General features: G+C 48.1%; 1 protein-coding gene across 3 annotated transcripts in view; it reads right to left on the bottom strand.

Annotated features, from left to right (window-relative positions):
- Window positions 1-24,012, bottom strand: part of ITGA9 (integrin subunit alpha 9) — a 363,974-nt gene that overhangs the window by 138,068 nt on the left and 201,894 nt on the right. For all 3 annotated transcript variants that reach the window (XM_058729394.1, XM_058729396.1, XM_058729395.1), the window contains exon 18: window positions 8,355-8,505. In XM_058729394.1, coding sequence (XP_058585377.1) covers window positions 8,355-8,505 — 151 coding nt within the window. The remainder of the gene's footprint in view (window positions 1-8,354; window positions 8,506-24,012) is intronic.

Here is a 24,012-nt window from a genome sequence, read left to right as displayed (position 1 = left end):
CACCGTCTAGTATTCTTGCTTTTTCCCCCTCCTCCCCCTCAGCATGTAATCTTGGTCTGGAGTAGGTGACCGATGCACACCTTCTGAGCAAATGAATGAATTACAGACTTGGTGCTTGTGGGTGGCGGGGGCCGCCATGGTAGCCGCGCATCATGTACGAGTAGTCTGCACAGACGCCATTTGACCCTCGGCACGTCTCATTTCACAGAGAAGGAAACTGAGTCACAGAGAGAAGACCCTTGGCTCAAGGTCCTGCTGAGCGCAAGAAACAGAGCTGAGTTTCTGCATCTGCGTCGGATGGGAGCGAGAGCCTCGCCTTCCCTCTCCCCCACCTTGGCGGCTTGCTGTGTTACTTCTAAGAATTTCTGAAGCACAACCCCCGGCTTGGCTGCCTCTTGCAATCGTGCAAGGGTTTTGAGAACATCATTGGCTTTAAAGTGCCATGGATACTACCTGTAAATTGACCCTCCCTCCCCCCAAGCAGACACTCACACTTGAACCCCCAAATCTCTTTGGCTAGCTAACCTGCCACCCAGGGACAGGTGTGAAATGTAGTCACGCCTGCACACACACCAGGGTCTACCCCAGATACAGATCCATGTGACAACAGGCAGGCGGGAGAACTGCCTACAGCATATGGAAAACAGCTAAGTCAGAGGTCACGAGTTGGTGGCCTACAGACTGGATGCAGTCAGTTGGATATGTTTTGTTTGGCCCATACAATGTTCAGAAAACATTTTAATTAGCTGCCAAAGTCATGAGATTTCACATAAAAATGTGGACTTCTGGCTTTTCTTGAAAAGTAGGAAATCTGGCTGCATCGGCCCTCACTCCCACCTGGGAACCGTGGCCTGCTCTCTCTGGATGAGGCCCCGTTTTTCCACAGTCTTCCCTGCCTCCTACTGTCCCACACCTGGGCCCCTTGTCCCACTTACAATACTAGCCTTGCGCCACTCCCGTAAGACCGTGAGGTGTGCATCGCTAGTTCTCGAGCTAGAACCCTGGCAAAGTTCCGTTACGCTAACTTGTGACTTCTGGAAGTCTAGAAAGTGAGGTGTTTAGGTTACATAATGCTTCCAACCCTGTGGGCATCTCTACAGGTTCTGGGGAACCTCACACAGACGTGTTACACCTTTCAGGGTGCCCCACCCCACGTCCAGTTGCCAGCGGCCGCAACCCTGTGCTTGAATGGAACTTTCCAGAATGAGCTTGGTTGTTCTGGCCACGCACAGCACAGGATAGAGGTCTGGGGGATGCGTGCTCCTAGAAAGCTTCAACCACTGACTCCCCCAGCTGCCTCAGCCCCCAAGTTTGGGTTTTACACTGCTTCCCAGGGTTGTCCTGGGATGAAGTCCCACTGCCCACTGTGGCAGCTGGTTGAACAGCACCCCCTGCATTAGCCGCCTCCACCTGTCTGTCGCTGCTCCATTTCCCTCCCAGTGTTTCTTGCACCTCTCAAACAAACAAACTGCCCTCAATTCCTTGCTTCAAGGTCAGCGTCTGGGAGATCCAAACCAAGAGAGCACTCACGCTACAGAGGGTGCTAGGTCAGGGACCCCCTCCTCCTTCTTTCTCGCCAAGCACGACCTCTTCTGTGACTCTGTGGCAAGCCACCACGCCCCCTTGGGACCCAAAGGTCACCTGGGAGTACCCTTGCACTATCTTCAAGCTTACAACTGTCCATGTCCCTGTCTGTTCCCATGCGGGCCCTAACAGGCACTGACTGCCATGAAGATACGTGACCACGCACCCGGCCTCGTCTTTGAGCTTATCTGTCTGGCCACATGAAGCATTCTTGAGCGCCGGAGCCCCAACCGACAAGCAACTTCAGCATAGGACAGCAGGCATCTGCATTCCTAAAACGTCCAGAGGCCACGCTGCCACTCGGAGCGTCGCTGGCCCTTAGACCCACACGGGCAGCCTTTCTCCACCTTGCTGGATCGCTCCTGTCCCTCTTCCTCTGCCCTCTCACGGGGCGCCAGCCAGCTCTCCCCTTCACCGAATAAACTCACTCATCCATCCCAGCTCTGCGACGGCAGCACCAGCTGATATCAACTCTTCAGAGGAGGCCCATCCTCTTTCCCCAGCACTTATCTGGGAGCTTCAGGCAACCCGAGACTAGCTGGTGTAGGTCATCGCGTGCTTCAGAGCAATGTCATGTCCCAGTGCTCTGGACAGCAGATGGCCTCCGGTGCTGTTTGCTGACATGCCTCGCACCCCACTAGGCCAGGAGTTCTTCGCAAGCAGGGACCGGCCCTTACTCGTCTTTGGGTCCCCCAGCCGTTGGTACGGCCCCTGGCACTTAGCAGGTACCTAACGACCGCTGTCTGAACAAATGCGTTCCTGTTCCACGGAGGCAAGAAGAGCCGCTGTGTGCCGAGCGGCATCGCGGCGAGAAATTAAAACTCAACTTTCCCTTGACCCCACAGCCACATGGCTGTACAACTCCGGAGGGGGAGGCACCACCCACGTAGCCTGTGGGGTGGTGTTCCGGGGGTGCCGCTCACGCAGAATCTAACCTGAATGTGACCCTGGGGCTGTGTGGTGCAGATGTGCTCCAAGTGCATCGTCTCCGTTGTTCTTTACTCTCCTTTTCCACTGTGCCCCTCCCCCATCCCTATGAGACCCGGCACACGGCTTCACAGACGGCCACTACACGACCGCCGTGGGCTGCGCCCCGGCCAACCCGCACGTGCCAGCCAATGAGCGGCCACCGGCACACGAAGCCCCGTTTTACGGAGTGTTTTCACGTTAGCTTGATGGAGGCGAGAGAAAAGTCAGCGGATGGTTATCCAATGTGCATCCCACATTTTTGTAAGCAGTCTTCCCTTACAGGAAAGAACCAGCGTGAATCTTTGGAAGCAGTTCTGCGTTACAGAGGACAGAAGAGTCCGTGTTAGGGGAGATGTTTTGTCCAGTCTCAGAAACGAACACATCACCAACTGGGTGATGACAGAGAAGACCGGAGACCTTGGAGGCCTACGCCCCGAGCCACCTTGTGGCTTTGGACAGAGGGAGAGCCACCCACCCACCCACCCACATCACCCGTGCAGCCAGGGGAGGCATCGGAGCGGAGATCTGAGGGCAGGGCAGTTCACTGAAGAAAATGGGGACGGAGGGAATTCTAGGATAAAGGCAGCTTTGGGTCTGAATTATAACTGGATTCAAGTGCATATGTGGGGCATGGCGAACACCGAGGCTGGGGAAGAGGGGAGGCAGGAAGCGGCGGCTCAGAATGGCCTCTCACCAACAGCTGAGGAGTCCAAACTCCCTTCTGAAGAATGTGAAGCGGCAACAGCGATGAGATTATGTTTCTTCCCAAATTTGTACGGTACAACTGATATTACAGTCTTAGTTTTTAAGTTAATTGTTTCAATTATGTCTTTACTGGGGCAATAAATCTTTTTTTTTTTTTTTTTAACATTTGCTTCCTATTTTAAATGTTTGCAAAATTTGTTTTTTCTTACTTCTACGTTTCTTTGGCCCTAACGCTTTATTCGACGACTCTATTCTTGAGTGCTTTATCTGTAAGTATCCTATTTCTCAGGAATAGTTTCATGCTTATTAAAGCTTCAACAGTTATTGAAGCAGATGCTGCCTTGCTCACATTCCCTAGAACTAACCAAAGGGTTGGTCACCTGAAGCCAGTGCCCTCTGGGCCAGAGGCTTCCAACTTCTCACTGCTGGAATTGTTCACTCACCCCAGGGAGTATGGCTCATAGCCAGAGAAGGCTGGAAGTGCCAGGGTGTTAAAGCCCTTGGAGTGATTTTCTGTGGATGAATGGCGAGAGTTGGTGGAGAAATCTGGGGCGCCTGAGTGACTCAGTCACTCTTGATTTTGGCTCAGGTCATGATCCTGGGGTTGTGGGATGGAGGCTTATGTCAGGCTCTGCACAGAGCATGGAACCTTCTTAAGATTCTCTCTCTCTCACTCTCTTTCTCTTTCTTTCCCTCTCTGTCCCTCTCCCCTGCTTGCATGTTTTTTTTAAGTTTATTTTTTTGAAGGGGGGGCAGAGAGAGAGAGAGAGAGAGAGACAGACAGAAAGACACAGAAGCCAAAGCGGGCTCCAGGCTCTGCGCTGTCAGCACAGAGCCTGATGCGGGGCTCGAACTCAGGAACTGAGATCATGACTTGAGTCAAAGTCAGAGGCTTAACGGACTCAGTCACCCAGGTGCCCCTTGTGTACTCTCTTTCTCTTTCTCTCTCTCTCAAAAAAAAAAAAAAAGTTGGTGGAGAAATCCTCTAGCAGCTTCCTTACCCCGGGGAGTGACTCTGAGAGCGTGTTCCACAGAGACTGTCTGAGAAGGTCTGCAGCAGGACACAGCCCAAGTTCCCCATGGCTCATCAGCACACACTTTCCTAGCTTTCATCCCTTCCCTGTCTAAACGCACCACTCCCACAACGTGCCTCCTGAGATCACTCCCCAAATAAACCACCTGTACCTACATCATAGTGTCAGAGTCTGCTTTTGGGGAAATCTAAACTAGGAGAGTTAACAGACTTTATGAATTCTCACATATTCAGGGATGTCTTCATTTTGCCTTCCCGAGGGAGTGCAACTTGGCTGGGTATAGAATTCTTAATTGACAAGAACCTACTCTGACTTTTTAATACTGTTAAAGAAGTCTATGGAACATTGGTTTATTTGTTTTCTGTTAGGTATCAGTAGCATCACTTTCACATTTTGAAAATTAAAAATCTCGTGAAGCTGTGTGTTGACATTAAAGTGTTCTCAGTATTTTTGCCTGGTATTTGCAGAGACCATTCAAGAGAATGGAGATCCTTCTTTGGTATCTACCCATGTCTTCTGTTCCAAGTATTCTGGACCCACTTATCTATGCCGATTCTCCAGTCTCCACCTTCTACATGTATGGTTTTCACCGTCATCCTTCTTCACTGACTTTTTTTTCCCTCTGGATCCTCAGAGACCATCATCTCAAATATGTCCTGTACAGCAATGAATCAGATTTCCATTCTACTAATTCTGCTCTTTCCTAATTACAGCACGTTTTAATTCTGCCATTGCTTTCTTGGTTTCATCATATTTCCTTATCCTGTCTACAACCTTTATTTTTTTTGGCCTCTCAGTTCATTCCTTTCTCATCCCAGTTTATCATTCTACTCTCTGATCTTCGGTGGTGCTCCTATTTTTCTTGAATTTCAGCGAGAACAAAAGTGGGTGCTCTGCAAAATTGACTTTTGTTTTCTATTAATAATCTTTCTAAAGGGTATGCTTTTCTTCCGTGTCCTGAGTTACACTCGTCTCAGTTTATGTGGTAGGATCTTGCCGTGGCGTCCATGTTGGTTCTGTTAGGCCTATGTGGGGTGGGTGGGCTCTCTTGGTTCCTCTGTACCACCCATCTGGGTGCTATTAGAATCCTGCTCTGGGCTGAGTGATGCCATCTACATGTCCACGTGCAGTTGTGGTCATGGGAGAGGGATTTTTGTTTCTTTACCTTCTCCTATCACATTGAGGGTCATCCTCCCTGCTTTTCCAGACAGTCCTGCCCCCACGGCCGCTACGTGCTGTCTCTGCACCCTGCCACCTTTTCACGCTGATGCGTCCCACATCCAGAAGAGCCCCCGAAACCTTGTCAACTCTCTGCCAAACTGAAACCAGGGCTCCCTGTGCCAAAGCTCGTTGGGATTCGATGGAGAAGAGAGAAAAATGATCGGCTATAGGAGCTAATGACATACCTGTGGCCTTCCCAGGTACACTGTGCTCACCTGACTAGAGCCCCTCATCAAGAATGCCCGGGGGGTCACTTACTACTCCTCAAGGTAGTCAGTATGATACAAGGGCGGGAACGGTGCTCTCCTGCCACTTCAAGAGGGGACGGTTCTGCTGAGTGATTTATGCTCTTGGGCATTCCTCCACGTCTTTCCACCCTATCATTCAGACCAAAGGCTACATTTTACAACAGCATCCCCTTACTCAGCCCTTTGCCTGCCTCATCCTGCTTCCCTCACTTCTCTCCTGCAGCATTCCTCCAATATGGCAGATGTGCCCAGATCCTACGCAGTAAGGAGGGAATGGGAAGATGTGTGCGAAACCCCTGGTATATAGTGGGTGGTCGATCACTGCTGTGGCCCATCCCCCAGATAGTTACAAGACTAAAGATAAAATCGCTTGTTCAGGGCAATCTCCATGAGAGACAGTCATCACAGTATTCTTTTTCAATTTTTTAAAAAAATATTTATTTTAAGAGAGAAAGCACACAGGCATGCACACGAGCAGGGTTGGGGCAGAGAGAGAGGGAGAGGGAGAGAGGGAATCCCAAGCAGGGTCCATGCTCAGCACAGAGCCTGACATGAGGCTCAGTCTCACAAACTGTGAGATCGTGACCTGAGCCGCAATCAAGAGCCAGATGCTTAGGGGCGCCTGGGTGGCGCAGTCGGTTAAGCGTCCGACTTCAGCCAGGTCACGATCTCGCGGTCCGTGAGTTCGAGCCCCGCGTCAGGCTCTGGGCTGATGGCTCGGAGCCTGGAGCCTGTTTCCGATTCTGTGTCTCCCTCTCTCTCTGCCCCTCCCCCGTTCATGCTCTGTCTCTCTCTGTCCCAAAAATAAATAAAAAACGTTGAAAAAAAAATTAAAAAAAAAAAGAGCCAGATGCTTAACAGACTGAGCCACCTAGGCACCCCTCATCACAGCATTAAAGAGAATAAAACTAGAATGAAATATCTACATAACAGGAATTTAAGGGTAATCCCATAGAATACTTTATGACAGAATATTATGTAGCCTCCATGCTAAAAAGAAACCTATGATGAAGGAAGTAAAGTAAGATATAGGCAGTTATACAGTTTATGAAATAATACTACCAAATCCTATATACCGAAAGAGCAGGGCCAGCTCTCAACTTTGTAGCAGACAACAGACAGAACAAAGCTTTGTCACAAGGATGACTGTGTCTATAGGCAAAAATAAGCCAAGGTACTTGGGGAGACACAGCTCTTCCTAATTCTGAGGCCGGAAAGAAATTTCTCCGGTGGATCCTAAGTGAGAGGAACCTGCAACGTAATGACCCAAGTCACCAACCACATCCTTTCAGTTACCCCAGAGAGGAGTTTTACAGATCTGTCCTTGAGTCTGCCCCTCCCCCAAATCCACCCCCTACAAGACGATGCCACAGCACAGGAAATCCTATAAAAGACATTCTGTATGGAGCCAGAGATACTAGAACCCTAGAGATACTTGGTTCCCTCTTGACTGGGCTTACCCCAGGACAATTTTAGCTTACAGAGGATGGGAAGTGTGCCCTTCTCATAGTCCTTCTTGATCGCTTTTGTGACCTTCCCAACCCTGGCGTTCCTAAAAGCTATGAAGCAGCAGAGATTTGAGATAACCTCTTGTGAGGTTCTTGGAGCCCCATCACTACAGATCTCTCTATAGCCTTCAGGTGCCCCCTAAGCTGGGCAAGGTTGGTGTAATCCTGCCAAAACTGGTGAGCTTGCCAGGATCTGTGTCTGAACAGACGTTTTCCCACAGGCTTGAAGGCACGCTCAGTGCTCCTCTGTGGGCAGGGCACGACTGTTCCTCAGAAAGTGATTTTGGTTCCGTTTAACACAGATGTCAAGGTACTGCAGTTCCATGTTGTAAACACGTTGAAAAGTGACAAGATTTGCCTTCAAAACTGCTGTCAAGAGTTAGAGCAACCACCGGGAAGGGCAAGGTCTGTCTGAGCCCACTCATTCCTGTTGCCTCCTGGTGACTCGTTCTTCCTTCTTCCCATAGGTGGTTCACTGAGTTGGATTACAGGACAGGAGAGAATACCAACTGCTTTTTCCTTTCTGAGTCACTCGACTTAAACTTCAATTCATTCAAGTACATTAGTTCATGCTGAAAAATTTACTCATTTCATGAAAGTAATTTAATTTCCTCAATTCACTCACATGTATCGTAAATAAACGTGCCAAAGCTTAGACTGACATACGTGACCCTTTCATGGAAAACATCGAGTGCACCAGTGGTGATAACAGGCAGCGATTTGTCCTCATTTCTTATCTCGTTCCTTGTAACTACCGATGTACAACTGGAATTCTCTAGAACATGCGAGTGTTTGGAGAAGTGGTGAGACAAAACAGGAGGGGGAGGGTTCCACGAGACAAAATGGATGGGGGGCAGTGTTAGATATGGATATCGCTCCGGCACCCTGTAGGTATCTACAGTTTCTTCTTTGGCCGCACCAACGCACCTTCTAAGTCCAGGAGGAGGAAAAATCCCCAGAGTTCCAAATGATGCCCCACATAACGAAACAGGCTTCGCAGAACCACTGCACGTTCCAAGCTGTGATGAAAGTCAGAGAACGCACCAGACGGAACAAAGGCTCCCTTTCGGGGGTGCCTTCCTTACCTTCTGCCACATGTTGATAAAGAAGAGCTCGCGGGAAACATTGAAGGACACGTTGGCATCGTAGGCGTCGTCCCCAAGGTTTGAGATGGAGATGTTTAGGGAGATATTCTTCACAGCTCCCAAAGCTAGGTATGGGGTTTTCTCATCCACACTGCAATGAGCAATAAACAGCAGTGAATGCCTTGAAGCTTTCATAACATCATATGAGGCATCAGAGGGTAGCTGAGGGTTGGGGGCAGAAACTCCATTGGGGTCAGAAGTACAAGTTCCAGGAAACTCATTCATTGGCCATGCATTCGTGGGTAAGCAGTTAGCTCCCATGGACCTCAGTTTCCTCATCTAACAGCCTAACTTGCTAGGCTTTTCTGGGGCTCACATCAAACTCAGAAAATCATAAGACATTTAATACCCTGGACATGGAATTCGGTCACGTATTCATTCAAGTATTTTTGAGCACCTACTAAATGCCAATCACTACTACTGTACGTGCTAGAAGAAAGAACAGCGGACAGAGGTCTTGCCTTCGTGTGGCTTTAGGGAAACAGAAAACATACACGATGCAGCAAACGTACAGCATGGTCAGAACGTGGAGAAAATTCACAGAGAGTATGAAGGGTGGAGAACGTCATATTGGAAGGGAGAGTGGGTTGTGATTTCAAATAGGGTAGTTGGGGAAGGCTCACTGGTGAGGTGACCTCTGAGTAGAAACCTGAAGGCATAAAAGGAGCAAGATACATAGACATCTGGGAACTAGCAAGGGCAAGTTGGGCCTGGCATGTTCAAGACATGCCAACGAGGCCAGAGTGGCTAAGAGGAGTGAGCAAAGGGGTGTGGGGAAGGAAACGGGCTCAGAGAGATGAAGGGAGTGGGGGCAGGCAGAGCATATGGGGCACTGTGGGACCTCCACAAGGGCCTTGGTTTGACTCTGAGAGGAAGCTCCTGCAGGGCTCTGAGCAGAGGAGTGGTGTGACCCGACTTCCACATTTGAAGGCTCACACTGGCTGTGATGAGAACGGTCCGTGGAGTATGTGGTCAGGGGTGAGCAGGGAGCCTGGTTAGGAAGCTCTCGCAACAAACCAGGTGGCAGCTCAGACCACAGTGGTAGAAGCTGAGGTTGTGAGAAGAGGTCGTGTCCTGGATGTGTTTCCATGGTTACGGCCAACAGATTGTGCTCACAGATTGATTGGATGAAGGGCATTAGGGAAAGAGAGGCGTCGAGGATGGCTGCAAGGATTTTAGGTTCAACACGTGGAAGGGAAGAATTGTCATTCACTGACATGGGAAAGGCCATAGGTGTAGAAGGTTCAGCAGAAAAAAATCCAAAATGACCGTTGGATCTTTAAGAAGAGGTGTTGGACAGCTGGATGCATACGTCTTGAAGGAGGGTTTAGGCCGGGGATACACATTTGGGATGGACTGGATACGATCACGGGGGAATGAGTGTAGACAGAGAAGAGGTCTCACACGTGGGAACTGCAGATGGGGAGGAGCCACCAAGGTGAAGAAAAAGCATGACAAGGGAGGTAGGAGGAAAAGCAAGACAGATGGTCTCTCTGTGGCCACAGAAGACATGTTTTGCCTGTTTTGTCAAATGTTGGCAGATAGGCCAAAATAACATGAAGAAGTAGGATTGGCCACTGGAATTAGCCACCTGAAGGTCACTGGTGATCTCGGTAAGAGCTGCTTGACTGGAGTGATAGGGATGGAAGCTTGGAATTGGTTTAAGTGTTGGAATAGCCGAACAGATGGAAACAGTGAGAATACTCAACCATTTGGAGTTGGTTTCCTGTAATGGGGAGCAGAGCAATGGGATGAGGGCTGGGGGTGGGGAGTGGGCGCAAGGGAATCGTTACCTTTTTCAAGATGGAAACTATGGTCGCACATTTGCACGATAAAGGGAAGGACGCACCACAGAGGGGACAGTTGCTGGATGGCCTGGTGAACAAATGGAGGGGCTGGGACCAGATGGGACCAGGTGAGAAACGAGCCCATGGCACAGATGCGTTAGTAGACGGGTGTTAGAAACAAAGTGGAGGCTCCTTTGTGATTACATCCATTTTGCACGGAAACAGAAGTAAAGTCAAAGACTGGGAAGGGAGAGGAGGAGGAGGGAATGTTTGAGGGGCGAAGAGGAGGAGGGAAATGGCAGCCCTGGCCAGTGGGGGAGCGAGTGGGCCGTCAGTGGGACAACAAGGGGACGAGGACAATACGAAGTGGCGGACTATCATGTGACGCGCGCTGTGGACGAAGTAAATGCACCCCGGTAGCCAATCTCTGGCCAACCACTTAAGGGATGACGTGATTAAGCTCATGCGGGTTCATGTAATGGACAGTTGGTATTTTGGGCTGCTCAGCAAAATAATAATAACAATAATAAATAATAATATAAATGTATGACTTAATAATACAAAATACAATATAAAATAATAACAATTAAATGACACCTTCCTGTTTGGGAGGAATCTCAAGATAGATGGGAAGGGTACATCAGAAGAAAAGGGGCAGTCCCTCCCATTCCCCCCCTTCTTGATAGCTAAAGTGTGGGCACCTGACTGTATGCAGTCATGTGGCCTCAGTATGCGCAGATGCTCCCAGCCAGGGCCAGGAATTGTAAGGGGTTCTCAAAGACAGCCACCAGGGCCCTCTGAGATCATCTGAGGTGGCTCCTGAGATGTTGAGGTGACATCCTGAGCTAAGCCTTATCTCCCCTGTTTCCTGTCCCCGTTGGTTCTGCAGGCTTCCTGCCTATGCTCCGAACTGGCCCATAGCCTTCCAATAAATTCCTTTTCTGCATAACCAGCACATGTTTATTGTTGTTTGTAAGCATTAATATGGTGACTATAGCATGAAGGAGAAGAGAAAGATCCAAAATCTCAGTAGGCTATAATACTTTGAAGCACAGACTTTTGGGGAGAGCAATCCTCATTACCCAGCCATGAGGACAAGGCCTCACTTTCCTGCATCAGCAAGAATTAACATGTGCACCGAGAGATCTGATGGCCTTGCTTTTGGAAGCACGAGCTTTAAGGATCCAAACAAGATGTGGAAAATTAACTCAGAAAAAAAGCTTCAAATTCTTGAGTGGCCTCCAATAAATTAAGACCCTGACCTGAAGCTATTGCGGCAATGATTTATTATTGTTGGCCATTTTAATTTTTAACGATTGATGGGTTATTTCTGTCCTCCTGTTTGCTTTTGTGAGATTACAGAAGTAATCCTCAGGCCTTGAGGAGTTATGAGGGACTGATAGGCTTGCTTTCTCTCGAGAAGGAATTGCATACACACTCACAGGTAGCCCAGTCGCCTCAGAAAGTAGCCAGTTTCCAAATGGAACATAGAGAAACAATATAGAAAAGCACAGGACCGTGGGGGCAGGGAGCTGCCTCCTCGTTCCCATTTTGTTGTTTGTGATCAGCCTCCTTTCCTCACGTGTAAATGGCAAGAGATCAGGCCTGGGATGTCTCACCTTCCCCAGCCCCCGGAGCCTGGGCCTCTGTCACTTAATCAGGCGAGCAAGGTCGTCCCTGGGCTTCTAGTCGAGTGATTCTAACATGGCTCCATGATGAAGGGAAGCCAGGCGCCTTCCAGGGTGGAATGTGAACTCAGACTTCTTTAAAAAGGGGAGCCTGAAAGCTGGTTTTGCTCTTTCTCCACAGCTGAAAACCTATGTATAAAATAGTACGTCTCTGCTTCCAAAACTATTCTTAGAAATGAAATGAAATGAAATGTAATTTGCCTGGTGTTGGGTGCTTTGAAACATGTCAACCTTCTGAAACCTTACAACGCTGCGAGCGAGTGGTTCCTGACGTTAGTCCCATTTTTAGAAGTGAGGAAATCGAGAAGCAGAGATAGAGGCTGGCCGAGGAGCTGTGCTGGGCTTTGAACACAGCACCTCCTAGGCCTTCAAAGCCCGCCCCCCTCCACTGCAAGCCCCTTGTGATCTCTCTCCTGGGGGAGAATAAATCTCCCTATTATAAACCCCTCCAGCCCATGTGCTCTGCCAGTCCTTCACAGCACTTACCAAGGTTGGGATGACACATTTATTTGTGTGGCTATTTGATTAAGAAATCTCTCTTCCCAATTAAAATCTAAGCCCCAGAAGGCAAGGACCCTGGTCTGGTTTTGGTCATCAGTGAAGTCCTCGAGACTCAAGACTTGTGCCTGGCACATAGCAGGTGTCCAGTGAACCCTTATGGAATTGATGAATGAATGGAAATGCCCAACGTTCCCACAACAGCTCACCAGCTCAATCTTTGTATTTTACAGTTGAAGATGAGCCCCCCTACCCCAAAGGGGAACCCACTTTAGTCAAGGTCACAGAGCCATGCAGTGGCTGAGCTAGCACTAATGCCCAGTTCCCTTTGACATGAAGGTTGTCTGAGCCACAGCTCTCACATAAACTCCATCTCAGTCGGGAAGGGCTTTGGCAAGAAATGGCTTTTGATGGCGTCTAACAAGGACAGAACTCCATGAAGACCAATCCCTTTGACAGGACTGAAGGAGTAAGACAATCGAGCACAGGGGTTTTTGCCAAACATCCCATGGGTGCTTGGTTACTGAAGAACCACCCTTCTTATTTTCAGGAAATCTTATTCCCTGAGAAATTTTCCCATGAATTCTAATTTGCTTCTGCAGTCTTTTACATGAGTCATATCACTTTGTACACCAATCACTGGTGTATTCTTATGTGGAAAGTGTTACTAATAATAGTCAACATATGACAAATCGTACAGTTTCTATAAAGCTTATCTTACAGCACATATACAGCCCAATGGAAATATACTGCTCATCTCTTATAAAAAATAACATATGTAACTGCTCTAATACATCTTACAGCACTTTGGGCTTATATTTAAGTTTAGCATTGATTTGATGTTACTGCTGCCATCTCAGTAGCTGTGTGGTGCCCGAGAGTCACTGTAGAACCCGTTCTCTGACCTCACTCATCACCATACGGAAAGAGTGAGTGCCACACGATGCTTAATCTCAGGATCTTGAGTTTGAGTCCCATGTTGGGCATGGAGCCTACTTAAAAAAAAAATAAGAGTGCATCCCATTCCAAATTCCTTATTGGGTAAATGCAATACGTTTCCATATCAGTCATCATATACTGAATGACGAAGGCCACTGAGGTAAATGCTTTCCCCTCTACCATCAAGCAAACAATTTTATGCAGGTAATTTTTTGAGAAGATGCTAAGGGAAGAAACCAAAGTAGCTTAAGGGTGTTTAATTATTAATTATCCACTGGATCATCTTAGATTTTCCTTAAGTCTTAAAGATAAAAGCTGTGACCTTATTTAAATATTTGTGGTTATAATCTACCTTCCATAAAATGCCTTACATAAAATGTAGCACTTTCATTTTCTTTTACTGCTAGCTTCAATCTAGCCTGAGTAAAGGATGCTAATGTGGGAGTTAATCAAGTGCATTCTAGTCAACTGCACTTAAGTTTTAAAAGTCTGTTACATCATTATCATCACTGATCATGTACTTGCCACCCACAGCTATACTTAATAATGACAACCAGGATAACAGTATAGGGCAGCCAAGTCCATCCATTTTTAATTCCTGCCTTCACTCTTTCATCCACTTCCCTCCCTCCCTTTCTTCTAACCATCCATCCGTCCATCCGTCCAACCATCCACAATTTTTTTTAAGACTATATTCTCAACATAGGCATCAGGGTACAGGTCCCAGACCCCAAGGAGTTCTCAGTCTAATAGAGGGGACAAACACATAAGACGTGAGTTAACATCAACATGTGTGAAGCGCTGACCCAAAAACCTTCCTAGGAGGTCCCCTATGCTATGAGAGTACAAAGAAGGGATTCTTCAGGTCAGTGAGGGGAGGGGAGGGGAGGGTGGGGGTATTTGGCAAAGTATTACTGAGGAGGCAAACGAACCATGAGTCCTACAGCAATGGCAAGACAGCTCTTCCAACAAAACCGTTGCTAAGCTTGATTATACAGACACACACACGTGCGTGCGCACGCACACACACACACACACACACACACACACACACACACGGAATCCTTAGTTTTCCACTCATGGAAATCATATTAAGAAGGACATTGTGAAGCAGATCATATTCTCCCATAGGAGAAATGTCAAAACTGGGGGCGGCATTCCTGAGTAAGGATTCGGCATCCAACAAATCACAGATATCCTCAACAATGCGTCATAAAAGCACGGATATAAATTATAGCCACTGCAACTTATAATCACAGACAATGCTTCCTATTCTTACAAATGGGTAGACATCATAAAATCAGAAATGGAATTTGACAGCTGGATGGGGACTCGCTTGAGTCATCATTTTGCAGAGAGGCCAGAGAGTGAACCGCGTCCCTGCGGCCACTCGGCAGACAGCAGCGAAGCCAGGCAGCCCTCCCAACTCCCGTGGGAGGTCTGGTATTCCTCCCTGTGTTCTCAGTGCTCCTAAAGTAGAGAAAAATGCGATTAAACAGACTAAGATTCACATGAAGCTTCTTTGGCTATGATAAGATGAGCAATGAAATTGTGTTTGCCTTGTTGGCATCTAGAATATTTAGACTCTCGGGAGGTATCATCTCTTTACAAAAGCTCTCCGAGGTGCTTAGTTTCCTCTTGACAGTGTCCTTGAAACTGGAAATGATTGTGCATGCCTTTAGCAGCTCTTGTGGGCAACCTCCTCCTTGGCACTTTGTTGACAACTATCAAGAGGTTTTCAACTATAAGTGCTTAACATCACAAACGTGAAAAAACCATAAAGCCGCTGGTGTGGGTTTTTGTGCTCATCTGAAGTCTTCCTAGAAGGGATATGTGCAAAAGTACCAGACAAATTGATTACGACGTGAAGGACATATACCACAAAGCTGAGAAGACGAGTCATGCCAAAGATACAGGTGCAGAATAAGGTGCAAAAAAAAAAAAAAAAAAAAAAAATTCCGAGTAAAGGAATCGCTGTAGGACTGTAGTTACCATAAGACGTTCCTGAGAGAGGTACGAATTGAGCCACGTCTTAAAGGATGAGGAGCACACGGGTGGAAACAGGAAGTCGATTTCAGACATAGAAGGAAATGAATAACAGATAAAAGGATGGACGTGACTCTGAAATAATATGGAAAGGAGCAAGAAAAGGGCATCCTTAACAGTAAGGTAAGTGAGAGGCACGTAGGATATAGACGAGGCATCCAGAGTCCCATGAATCTCGAATGTCACAGTTTGGGGTTGACCTTCTAGGCCAGTGAACCTAATCATGTAATCTTGAGTCACCAGTGTCGGGCAGTGCTCTAAGTAATTAGTTAACAAATAATGAGGCACCAAGGTGAAAGTATTGTAGCCTATTGGCTATGGGTGGTTCTCCCCTTGTCCCTGGGGTCTCACCACTGTGGCCTGCACAGACTGCAATTCCATCTGCCAGCCTCCCCATCTTTTGCTGGAGGACTTTCCTCTGCAGGCTGGCAGAGTGCCGAAGAATAGGGTCCCTAACGGCCCATAGCAGCTCTCGACCAATGACTGATGGCGGCCGGTGTGCAATGACCTCAGCCCCCTTGCCTACTGGGTGCTACAACTCCGAAGTACGTGTTCCAAGCCTGTGCTGTCCCACGTGGTAGCCACTGGTCACGTGCGGCTTCTGAGCACTTGAAATGCAGCAGCTCTGAATCGGGTGTAAAACTCACATCAGATTTCTAAGACTTAGCACAATAAAATGAAGAAAAGGATGTAAAGAACCTCAACGGTCATTTTCATATTAATTACAAGCTTAAACGATTTTTTAAATATGTTAAATAACATTTTTTTTCCATGCATTTGTTTCACTTGAATTTTTCAGTGTGGCTGCCAGAAAATTCTAAATTGCATAGGTGGTCTGCATTCTGTCTCTACTGGTCAGGACTGTTCCAGACTTTCAGTAAATTCTATGTATTTTACTTTCAACCGTATGGTTGGTTTATGATTTATCTTCAGTGGTACATATTTGTTCACGTTACTTGTCAAGTAGAGGTTTGGGGAAAATAAAGTACACGGGTAAAAATAAAATTCTTAAAAAAATAAAATTGATGATATTTAGCTCCTAAAATTCACTTGCTTATAAAATGCTGTTAATAAATATTATGAAATGTCAAAAAAGAAAAAGCGTTCCACCACGCGTGCTTTTTCTCCCCCCCAGAGTAATTTTGTGGGCTGCCCACAGTTGTCCACCGTGCAGGTAAGCCTTCCCGGTTACGTGTCACTTGGTGGGAGAAAAGGAAGCCAGCACGTGGACCTCAGCAATCAGGAATGTCTTAGCCTGACTCTGTCAGAAGCAGACCCTGACGCAAGTCTGAGAACGAGTCACTTATTCCTGAGGTGGTCCCCGAAAACACCGGTAGGGACAAGATGGACTGAGACGTGCAGGGACAGGCGACCAAAAATGGGCGTGACATCAAGTCCGTCACCTCTGTGGGCACCTGCAGCTTTGTCTTGCCGGGGTTTCCGGGGACTTACAGAATGTGCGTCTCAGAAGATTCCGACTGCGAGGGGAGGGAGGTATTTGCATGTGACTCCGGTCAGCCACTGGTCGGAGGCTGCTGCTGGGAGGGACGGTCCGTCCCCAGCACCTCGGCCTGCTACCCGGCGGGCAGAGCAGGCCAACACGCGGTTGCAAGAGCTGTTACGCAGGGCCTGCTGGGGGGGGGGGGGTCTTCTCCAGCTTTAGGGGTGGAAGCGTGACCCAGCGATCTGTCGCTGGCAGATCGGCTCAGTTGATCCTCTCTGCCCGGCAAGTCTGGAAGGGACACAAGGCCTGGAGAAACCCCAGCCCACCCCTTGCAATACCTCCTGCTCACTTCCCTTCTGGAGCAACTGTTACGAGGATCCATCTCAGGTGCCTGAGTCTCCACTGTGGCTCCAGCCCACTCAGGCCTCAGTCCTGCCGAATGTGGTATGGGTGAACGAACACACCCGTTCCCCGGGCTGGCCGCCGGTGGGTTAGAGCAGGGGCACCGTACTAGTCGTCCGTGACTGGCGACTGCTCTTAAGGGTAAACACGCCGATTCTCTAAAGGTTGTTAACTGTTCTGAATACTGCCCCTGCCCCAAACCAGTGCACATTAAAGTAAGACAAAAGGACACCACCCTTGCTAAATCTGAGGGGTATATATTCCGGAGCTGACCTAGTGCAATCACTTGGGAAAGAATGACCCGTGATCAATCCGAGAAGGTCTAGACGACAACAAACATAAGTTTCTGAGCCCATCTCTGCAGGCGTGTGCTCTGTAAGGGACCTCCCTCAGCTTCCCAGCCTGGGGAGCCAGACGCTGATTCTGCCAAGGTCCAATACTGGTGGTCACGGCATTTTGCCCCAGAATGTCATTACGGTGTTCATGCCTCAGCCTCTGTTCACCTTTAGGGGCTGAGACCTGTCACAGTCAAACCTACTGCTGCTTCTGAGGGTGATTCCAAAGCCCCCCTGAATTCGTTAACACAAGCGTTTGCACTCAAAGAGCCAGACCCGAAGCCTCTCCTCTGTGATACGGACAACTCCTCTATATAGAAAATTAGCCATCTGACCAAACAGCATTCACAAAACCCCAACATTTCTACGGCTCCAAAGAAGAAAGCTGCTAAGCCCAGCCTTTACAGGTAAGATGCCAGGATAAATGCCCTCATCGGATTCTGTTCACGCTGAGTGTTAGACACCATGTTTTCAGACTCTTGATCCCTCTCTCTCAGCCTGTAGTAAGTTGGAGAAGCTATCCTTTCCCCGAGATGGTCATTCTCATGTGACAGCACTCCGGATAAGGAAACCCAGGAGTACAGCAAGGGACTAAAAAGGACTCAATCCTCAGGCTATGTTCCAGCATCAGCTCTGAAATGCCTCTTTCCTACAGGGATAGGAAATCATTTTGTCTTGCTGGCTTACTTTAGTCAGTGACTGCCTATTACTTAGTTTTCCTGTAGATCTCATTGATAAGTTATTTAGAATTCAAATACCAATTTTCACTGCTGTGAAAAATCACTACAGTTTCCGGATTTATAAGGTTCTAGCTATTAAGGCAAATATTCAGGAATTTATTTTACCTAACCAAGAGCACCAAAAAAAAAAAAAGCTTCTCCTTTGGGTAAAAATATTTTTTGCAAAAAAAATAAAAAAACAAAAAATCACCAAGAACTATCCAAAAAGTATATTGTATCAAAAAGGCACAATTCTAAATATGGCTAATAAATCAAATCTAACCTTGCATTACATTTTAATATACTCTAGAATGCTAGGAGTTGTTACCTCTGCCTGATTATTAGTCTCATCCTGTGGTGACCCCAGAGCGGGCCCCACAGAAACCCAGGCCTCCAGCCACCTCCTGTGGTTTACAGCCTCGTACCTGAACCACCTGCTCTAACCCGTTTGATGCTCCTCAGGCCGGCTTGCTCAAGACCCTCTCATTGCACAGCCTATGACGCATTTTGCTTTAAAACTCAGCGCCACATCTGGGAGCAGCCTGCTGCTCAGATGTCCGTGCCCTACCCCTGCCACCACTCAGCCCTTCCTCCAGCTGTCCTGCCTTTGGTCCCCCTGGACACACACCACAGGCTTCAGCTGACTCCCTTGGATGATACGCTCACACGGCTTGTCCCAGACCCCTACCAGGGTCTGTCTGGACACGTGTCTGCTTCCATACACACTTAAAAAATATATAAACGGCAACCGTCTACCTTCATTTCTCCTTTTGTTTTAAATCCGTAACTTTAAGTAGCTTTAACGGTCATACTGTTTATACTCTCAAACGCTGCCTCAACCCGATAATGCTATGCTTAAACAGAACGCACTGGATGGTTGGATGTAGGTTTTAAACTTCTCCAAAAATGGGTTATCACGCCATATAGTTTGAGACGTGCCTCACATCTCACCAGGCTTTATAAATCCCTTCTAATCATGCAAAACAGATCCACATGGTTATTAACTCCAGAGAGAGATCATGAGGCACCTCGGGAAGGCACGTCAATTAAAGTTCACAGGGGGTCACCAAAATGATTCCTGGGACTGAGTTTCTGGTTTGAAAACCACTTATATGAAGCCAGAAACACCTCTGTCTCCCTCAAATGTACCCACCCGGGCCAGCTTTATGCTCATAAAGTGAGAGAAAAGCATACACTAAGGTGATGTGACCCAAAATAGTGGTTTCCCTAGCAGCATTCAGATAACGAACATAAATACGCGGTATTTACAACAACAACAAAAATAGCATGCCTATATCCTCACTGACTCTGCTAGCATCAGTGTGGCCCCAGGTCTGGCTCATTTAAGAACTCAGGTAGCAGTAGAATCAGCATTTGCTTTAATGGTCGTTCTTGCTCCAAGAAGGCAAACATGAGAAGCCAGAGGGTCTGCCCTCCCCCGGCCCCATCAGTCTAACTGTGAAAAGAACTGCTAGTTCTCAGCTCACAGAGGAATTCAAATCCTCATCAGCCTTTACTTTAGTAGTTTCTGGAATCACTAAATCTTAGGACATCTGGAACAGATCAGGTCCACTCACTGTAACAACCGGATTAAGGACAAAGAATACTCGGGTGGGTGGGGGGAGGGCACAAAGGAATTCCCCAAATCTGCAGGCTGCTCAGAGGTCTGATGTCATCAGACAGGATGGCGGGCAGCAAAGTAGGACCCGACCGGGCAATGGCACGGTGCCACCCTCTACCCCACATACCCCGTTTCTTCAACCTGACCGCCACATACTCAGAATGTAGGAAGCTAATGCGTATTTCACGGAAGCTGGCAGGCCAGATAACTCAAGAGAACCCAAGTCGGCGGGGCCACTGTGGTCCCTTGACAAGTAAGTCTGTCGTGGCCGTAATTCCTCCTTGCTTTGAGCCCAAGAAGCAAATGGGAGACATAAATGGTCACAGACAATAAAACGCGTTGAAATTCCAAGCCTCCCTGGATTCGGAACCGTTCTTCCTGTGAGGTGAGCAGCCATAGGAACAAGGAGAAAACAGCTCTGCCCACCTGGGTCCTCTGGATCTCCCTGAAGCTAGAAACAAGAATACACATGGCATATTCAGCATGTCCAACGACCACGAACGTGCCCCTCTGTCCACAACGTAGCTGCCACGTTCACCCCAAGCTCAGCTTCTCTGCTGTGGGCCTGAGGCACTAGTTTCCTTGAGCTCATCAAAGGTCTGACGGGAAGTTACCTGTGCCTTTAATAACCCAAGAACAAGGAATGGATGTCTATGACAATAGCTTTCTAATGAAGTCCCCGTTATGGGTATTACCATAAAAATCTCTCTACTCCAGTGGGCAAGGCAAAAATATTTGCTTCTCTAGTATGTGTCTTTTCCTGTAATCAGGAAAAACTTCTGAACAGGGGTTTTTATGGCACCAGATACTCTTGGTGGTCTACTGAAATGAATGGTCCCCTTATCAAAGTAATGTTTTTTTTTTTTTAATTTTTTTTTTTTCAACATTTTTTTATTTATTTTTGGGACAGAGAGAGACAGAGCATGAACGGGGGAGGGGCAGAGAGAGAGGGAGACACAGAATCGGAAACAGGCTCCAGGCTCCGAGCCATCAGCCCAGAGCCCGACGCGGGGCTCGAACTCACGGACCGCGAGATCGTGACCTGGCTGAAGTCGGACGCTTAACCGACTGCGCCACCCAGGCGCCCCATCAAAGTAATGTTTTAAAAATGCATAGGGGCGCCTGGGTGGCTCAGTCGGTTGAGCGGCCGACTTCGGCTCAGGTCACGATCTCGCGGTCCGTGAGTTCGAGCCCCGCGTCGGGCTCTGTGCTGACAGCTCGGAGCCTGGAGCCTGTTTCAGATTCTGGGTCTCCCTCTCTCTGACCCTCCCCCGTTCATGCTCTGTCTCTCTCTGTCTCAAAAATAAATAAACGTTAAAAAAAAATTTTTTTAATGCATAAAATGAAAAATCAGATTACAAAGAAACCAATCATACAAAAATATGATAATTATATTTTAAGATGTGTGGTTTAGCAATATGTGTTTTGTTTTGTTTTGTTTTGTTTTAACAACATTAAGTAATAAGATTTGGCGGTGGGTCTAGTGACCACCATAACTTTGAAGTAGGGGTGAAGGTAAGTGATATTTTGAAATATCTTCAACATTGTAAGTTGATAGGAAAACATCAGTGATTTCTATGTGCGACAGTCACAGGTCCCGCTAGTATTCCTATGCTTTGGGGTCTATGTTCCTAATCGAATAAAATGCTGCATTTCAGCTTGGAGCTAGTGAAAATAAAGATCTGATTGTTTTCCTCTTCAAGTTCACAGACCCCACGGACTCTAGGCACAGGTCACTAAGGGGATGTGAACCCAGGCTAGAGCCTCTGTCCTGTGAGCAGGTGAGTGGGGGGGCTGGTTTCATGATGGGAAGGAGAGGCCACACTGGGGGAGTGAGGAGAGACAAGAACGACATTTTTGAAGGATGGACAATAAGATATTTGCAACTGCTGTGGATTTCTTTCACCTCAATTCCACTGTCCCTGGACTAACAATGAACCTGGGGAGGCTGGCGGGGAGGTCCACAAGTGAGAACCTTCTCCTTGGCTTAGAAGCTTAAATTGTTTGTGTTTTTCCACACTGGGCGGGGACAAAAGGAAACGCTTTAAAAATTGTCTTTCAGTTTTCTTCTTGAAGAAACACAACTGTTGCCAGAAGTAATGGCATTCACGTCTTGTTCAAATTTCATTATCACAGGAAACATTCTAAAAAAAGAGCCCAGTGCTCCCGGCAAGGAAGGCTGATTTATTCCATCTGAGTATCATGTGTTCCCTCATGTACTGAGGACTCTAACTGCTTTCAGTTTCTACCACTCAGGACATTTTGCAGTGAAAGCCATTTCTCACAGGGGTACCCCTCTCCTGTTATCCCTTGTGTCTGCACAGTCCTCCTTTTTTAAAAATTGTTTTTTAAATGTTTATTTATTTTTGACACACACACACACACACAGAGTGTGAGTGGAGGAGAGGCAGAGAGAGAGAGAGAGAGAGAGAGAGAGAGAGAGAGAGAGAGAGAGATACAGAATTTGAAGCAGGCTCCAGGCTCTGAGCCATCAGCACAGAGCCCGATGCGGGGCTTTGAACTCACACACTGCGAGATCATGACCTGAGCCGAAGTCGGACAATCAACTGACTGAGCCACCCAGGCGCCCCTGCATAGCCCTCTTTAAAAAAAAAAAAAAAGTCCCAGGGACAAAGCAACCAGAAGTAATCCTAAAGACACAGAATCCCACTCACCCCCTGAAGTGACCTCCTACACGTCACTCCACAGGCCTGGTTTTTAAAAATCCCTAAAGCCTCCCCAATTCTGAGAGGGCAGGTGAAAAGTCCATTGGCAACTATTTCCCTCCACTGATACCTGACAAATACATTAGATTTAGTTTCCTCCGTAAACTCACAGTCTTAAAGAAAGAGATCTAAGAATGGACAAATCAAACCTGAGGTCTGAGTGCTACAGCCTGTCAGGTGGGTTTCTCCGGAAGCAGTCTCTCCTGGGGATTCAGGCAGTTCTATCAAGGGATGCCCTGAGGGGCAAGGGGCCATGGAAGGAGGACAGGATGGGAAGGAGCCGAGCAGGACTATGGTCTTGGGCAGGGTCTAGCCTTGGCCTGGTTCACATGGGGCACAAGGTACAGCATGGAATGAGCTGCACTTGAGATGGGGAGGCTGGCTGTTTTGTACCCCAAATGAGTCCATCACTGGCTGAGAGCTGCCCCGGGGTGGGTATAACCTCCCAGGCAGGGCGACTGCTGTGAGAAAGGGCCATTCTCCAGACCAGAGGCGGGGCAGCTGGGAGCTCTTAGCAGCCAGCACTTATGGCAGCTGCACAGTAAAAGGGACCCGGGGGTGGCCCCAACAGCAGCCACCCAGCCTCATCACGTTTGGGTCAAGATCACCCAGCATGGAGTCAGAGGAGCAGGATCACGGAATCCAGAAGGTTCTTGACACAGCATCTCCCTTCGCAGGGCAATCGCAAGGATCCGTGACTTCCGGGCAGGACATGCGACGCCCAAGCTTGTCACTTTTGGCTCTGGGGGAGGAGCCAGTAGCCACAGGGGACAAAGCAAAAGGATGGTCCCTCCTCAGCTGCAGTTGTCTGTGGTTCTTCCTCTGTGGAGAGCAGCAAGGGCAATTTCTGATCTGCCGGGGGCCACATCAGATGGCTCAGAACAAACTGGGGAAAGGTGCTACCAAGGGAGTGTGTACCAAGGCAACAAGAAAAGTATGTGCGGGGGGCGGGGGGGGGGGGACATTTACCTGTGGCAAGAGACCACAGACCCAGTCACAGGACACACTGCAAAAGTCCTAGCACAGAAATAGCAGGTGGCTCCCTGTCTGCTCTCGGCTTGAGAAGCAAAGGATCTAGCTGTCACCTTCTCTTCGCTGCTCCTTTTCGTGGCTTAAATGTCCACGGAGAAGGAAAGTAACAGCCATATCACTTGGACCCTGTGGGAAAGATGCTTCCACATAAAACCTCCGACGGTTGGCTGTACTTGAAAGCCAAGGAAAATGCTACCAAATAAAATTTTATTAGGTACACCGGTGACGTAGACCCAGCCTCCCCAGGTCGCTCAGGAGGGAGGTGGGCTATGTGCAAGCCCTTTCCCAGCAGCGTCTGTGGTTGCCATGGTCACCCACAAGCCTGCCTTCAGCAGGATCCGTAAGCTCCTTTCTGGATTCC

The sequence above is a fragment of the Neofelis nebulosa genome, chromosome 5 (assembly GCF_028018385.1).
Source record: "Neofelis nebulosa isolate mNeoNeb1 chromosome 5, mNeoNeb1.pri, whole genome shotgun sequence".
Lineage (NCBI taxonomy): Eukaryota > Metazoa > Chordata > Mammalia > Carnivora > Felidae > Neofelis > Neofelis nebulosa.
The sequence above is the reverse complement of the archived record's forward strand: the minus strand, read 5'-3'. Positions and strand labels throughout refer to the sequence as shown.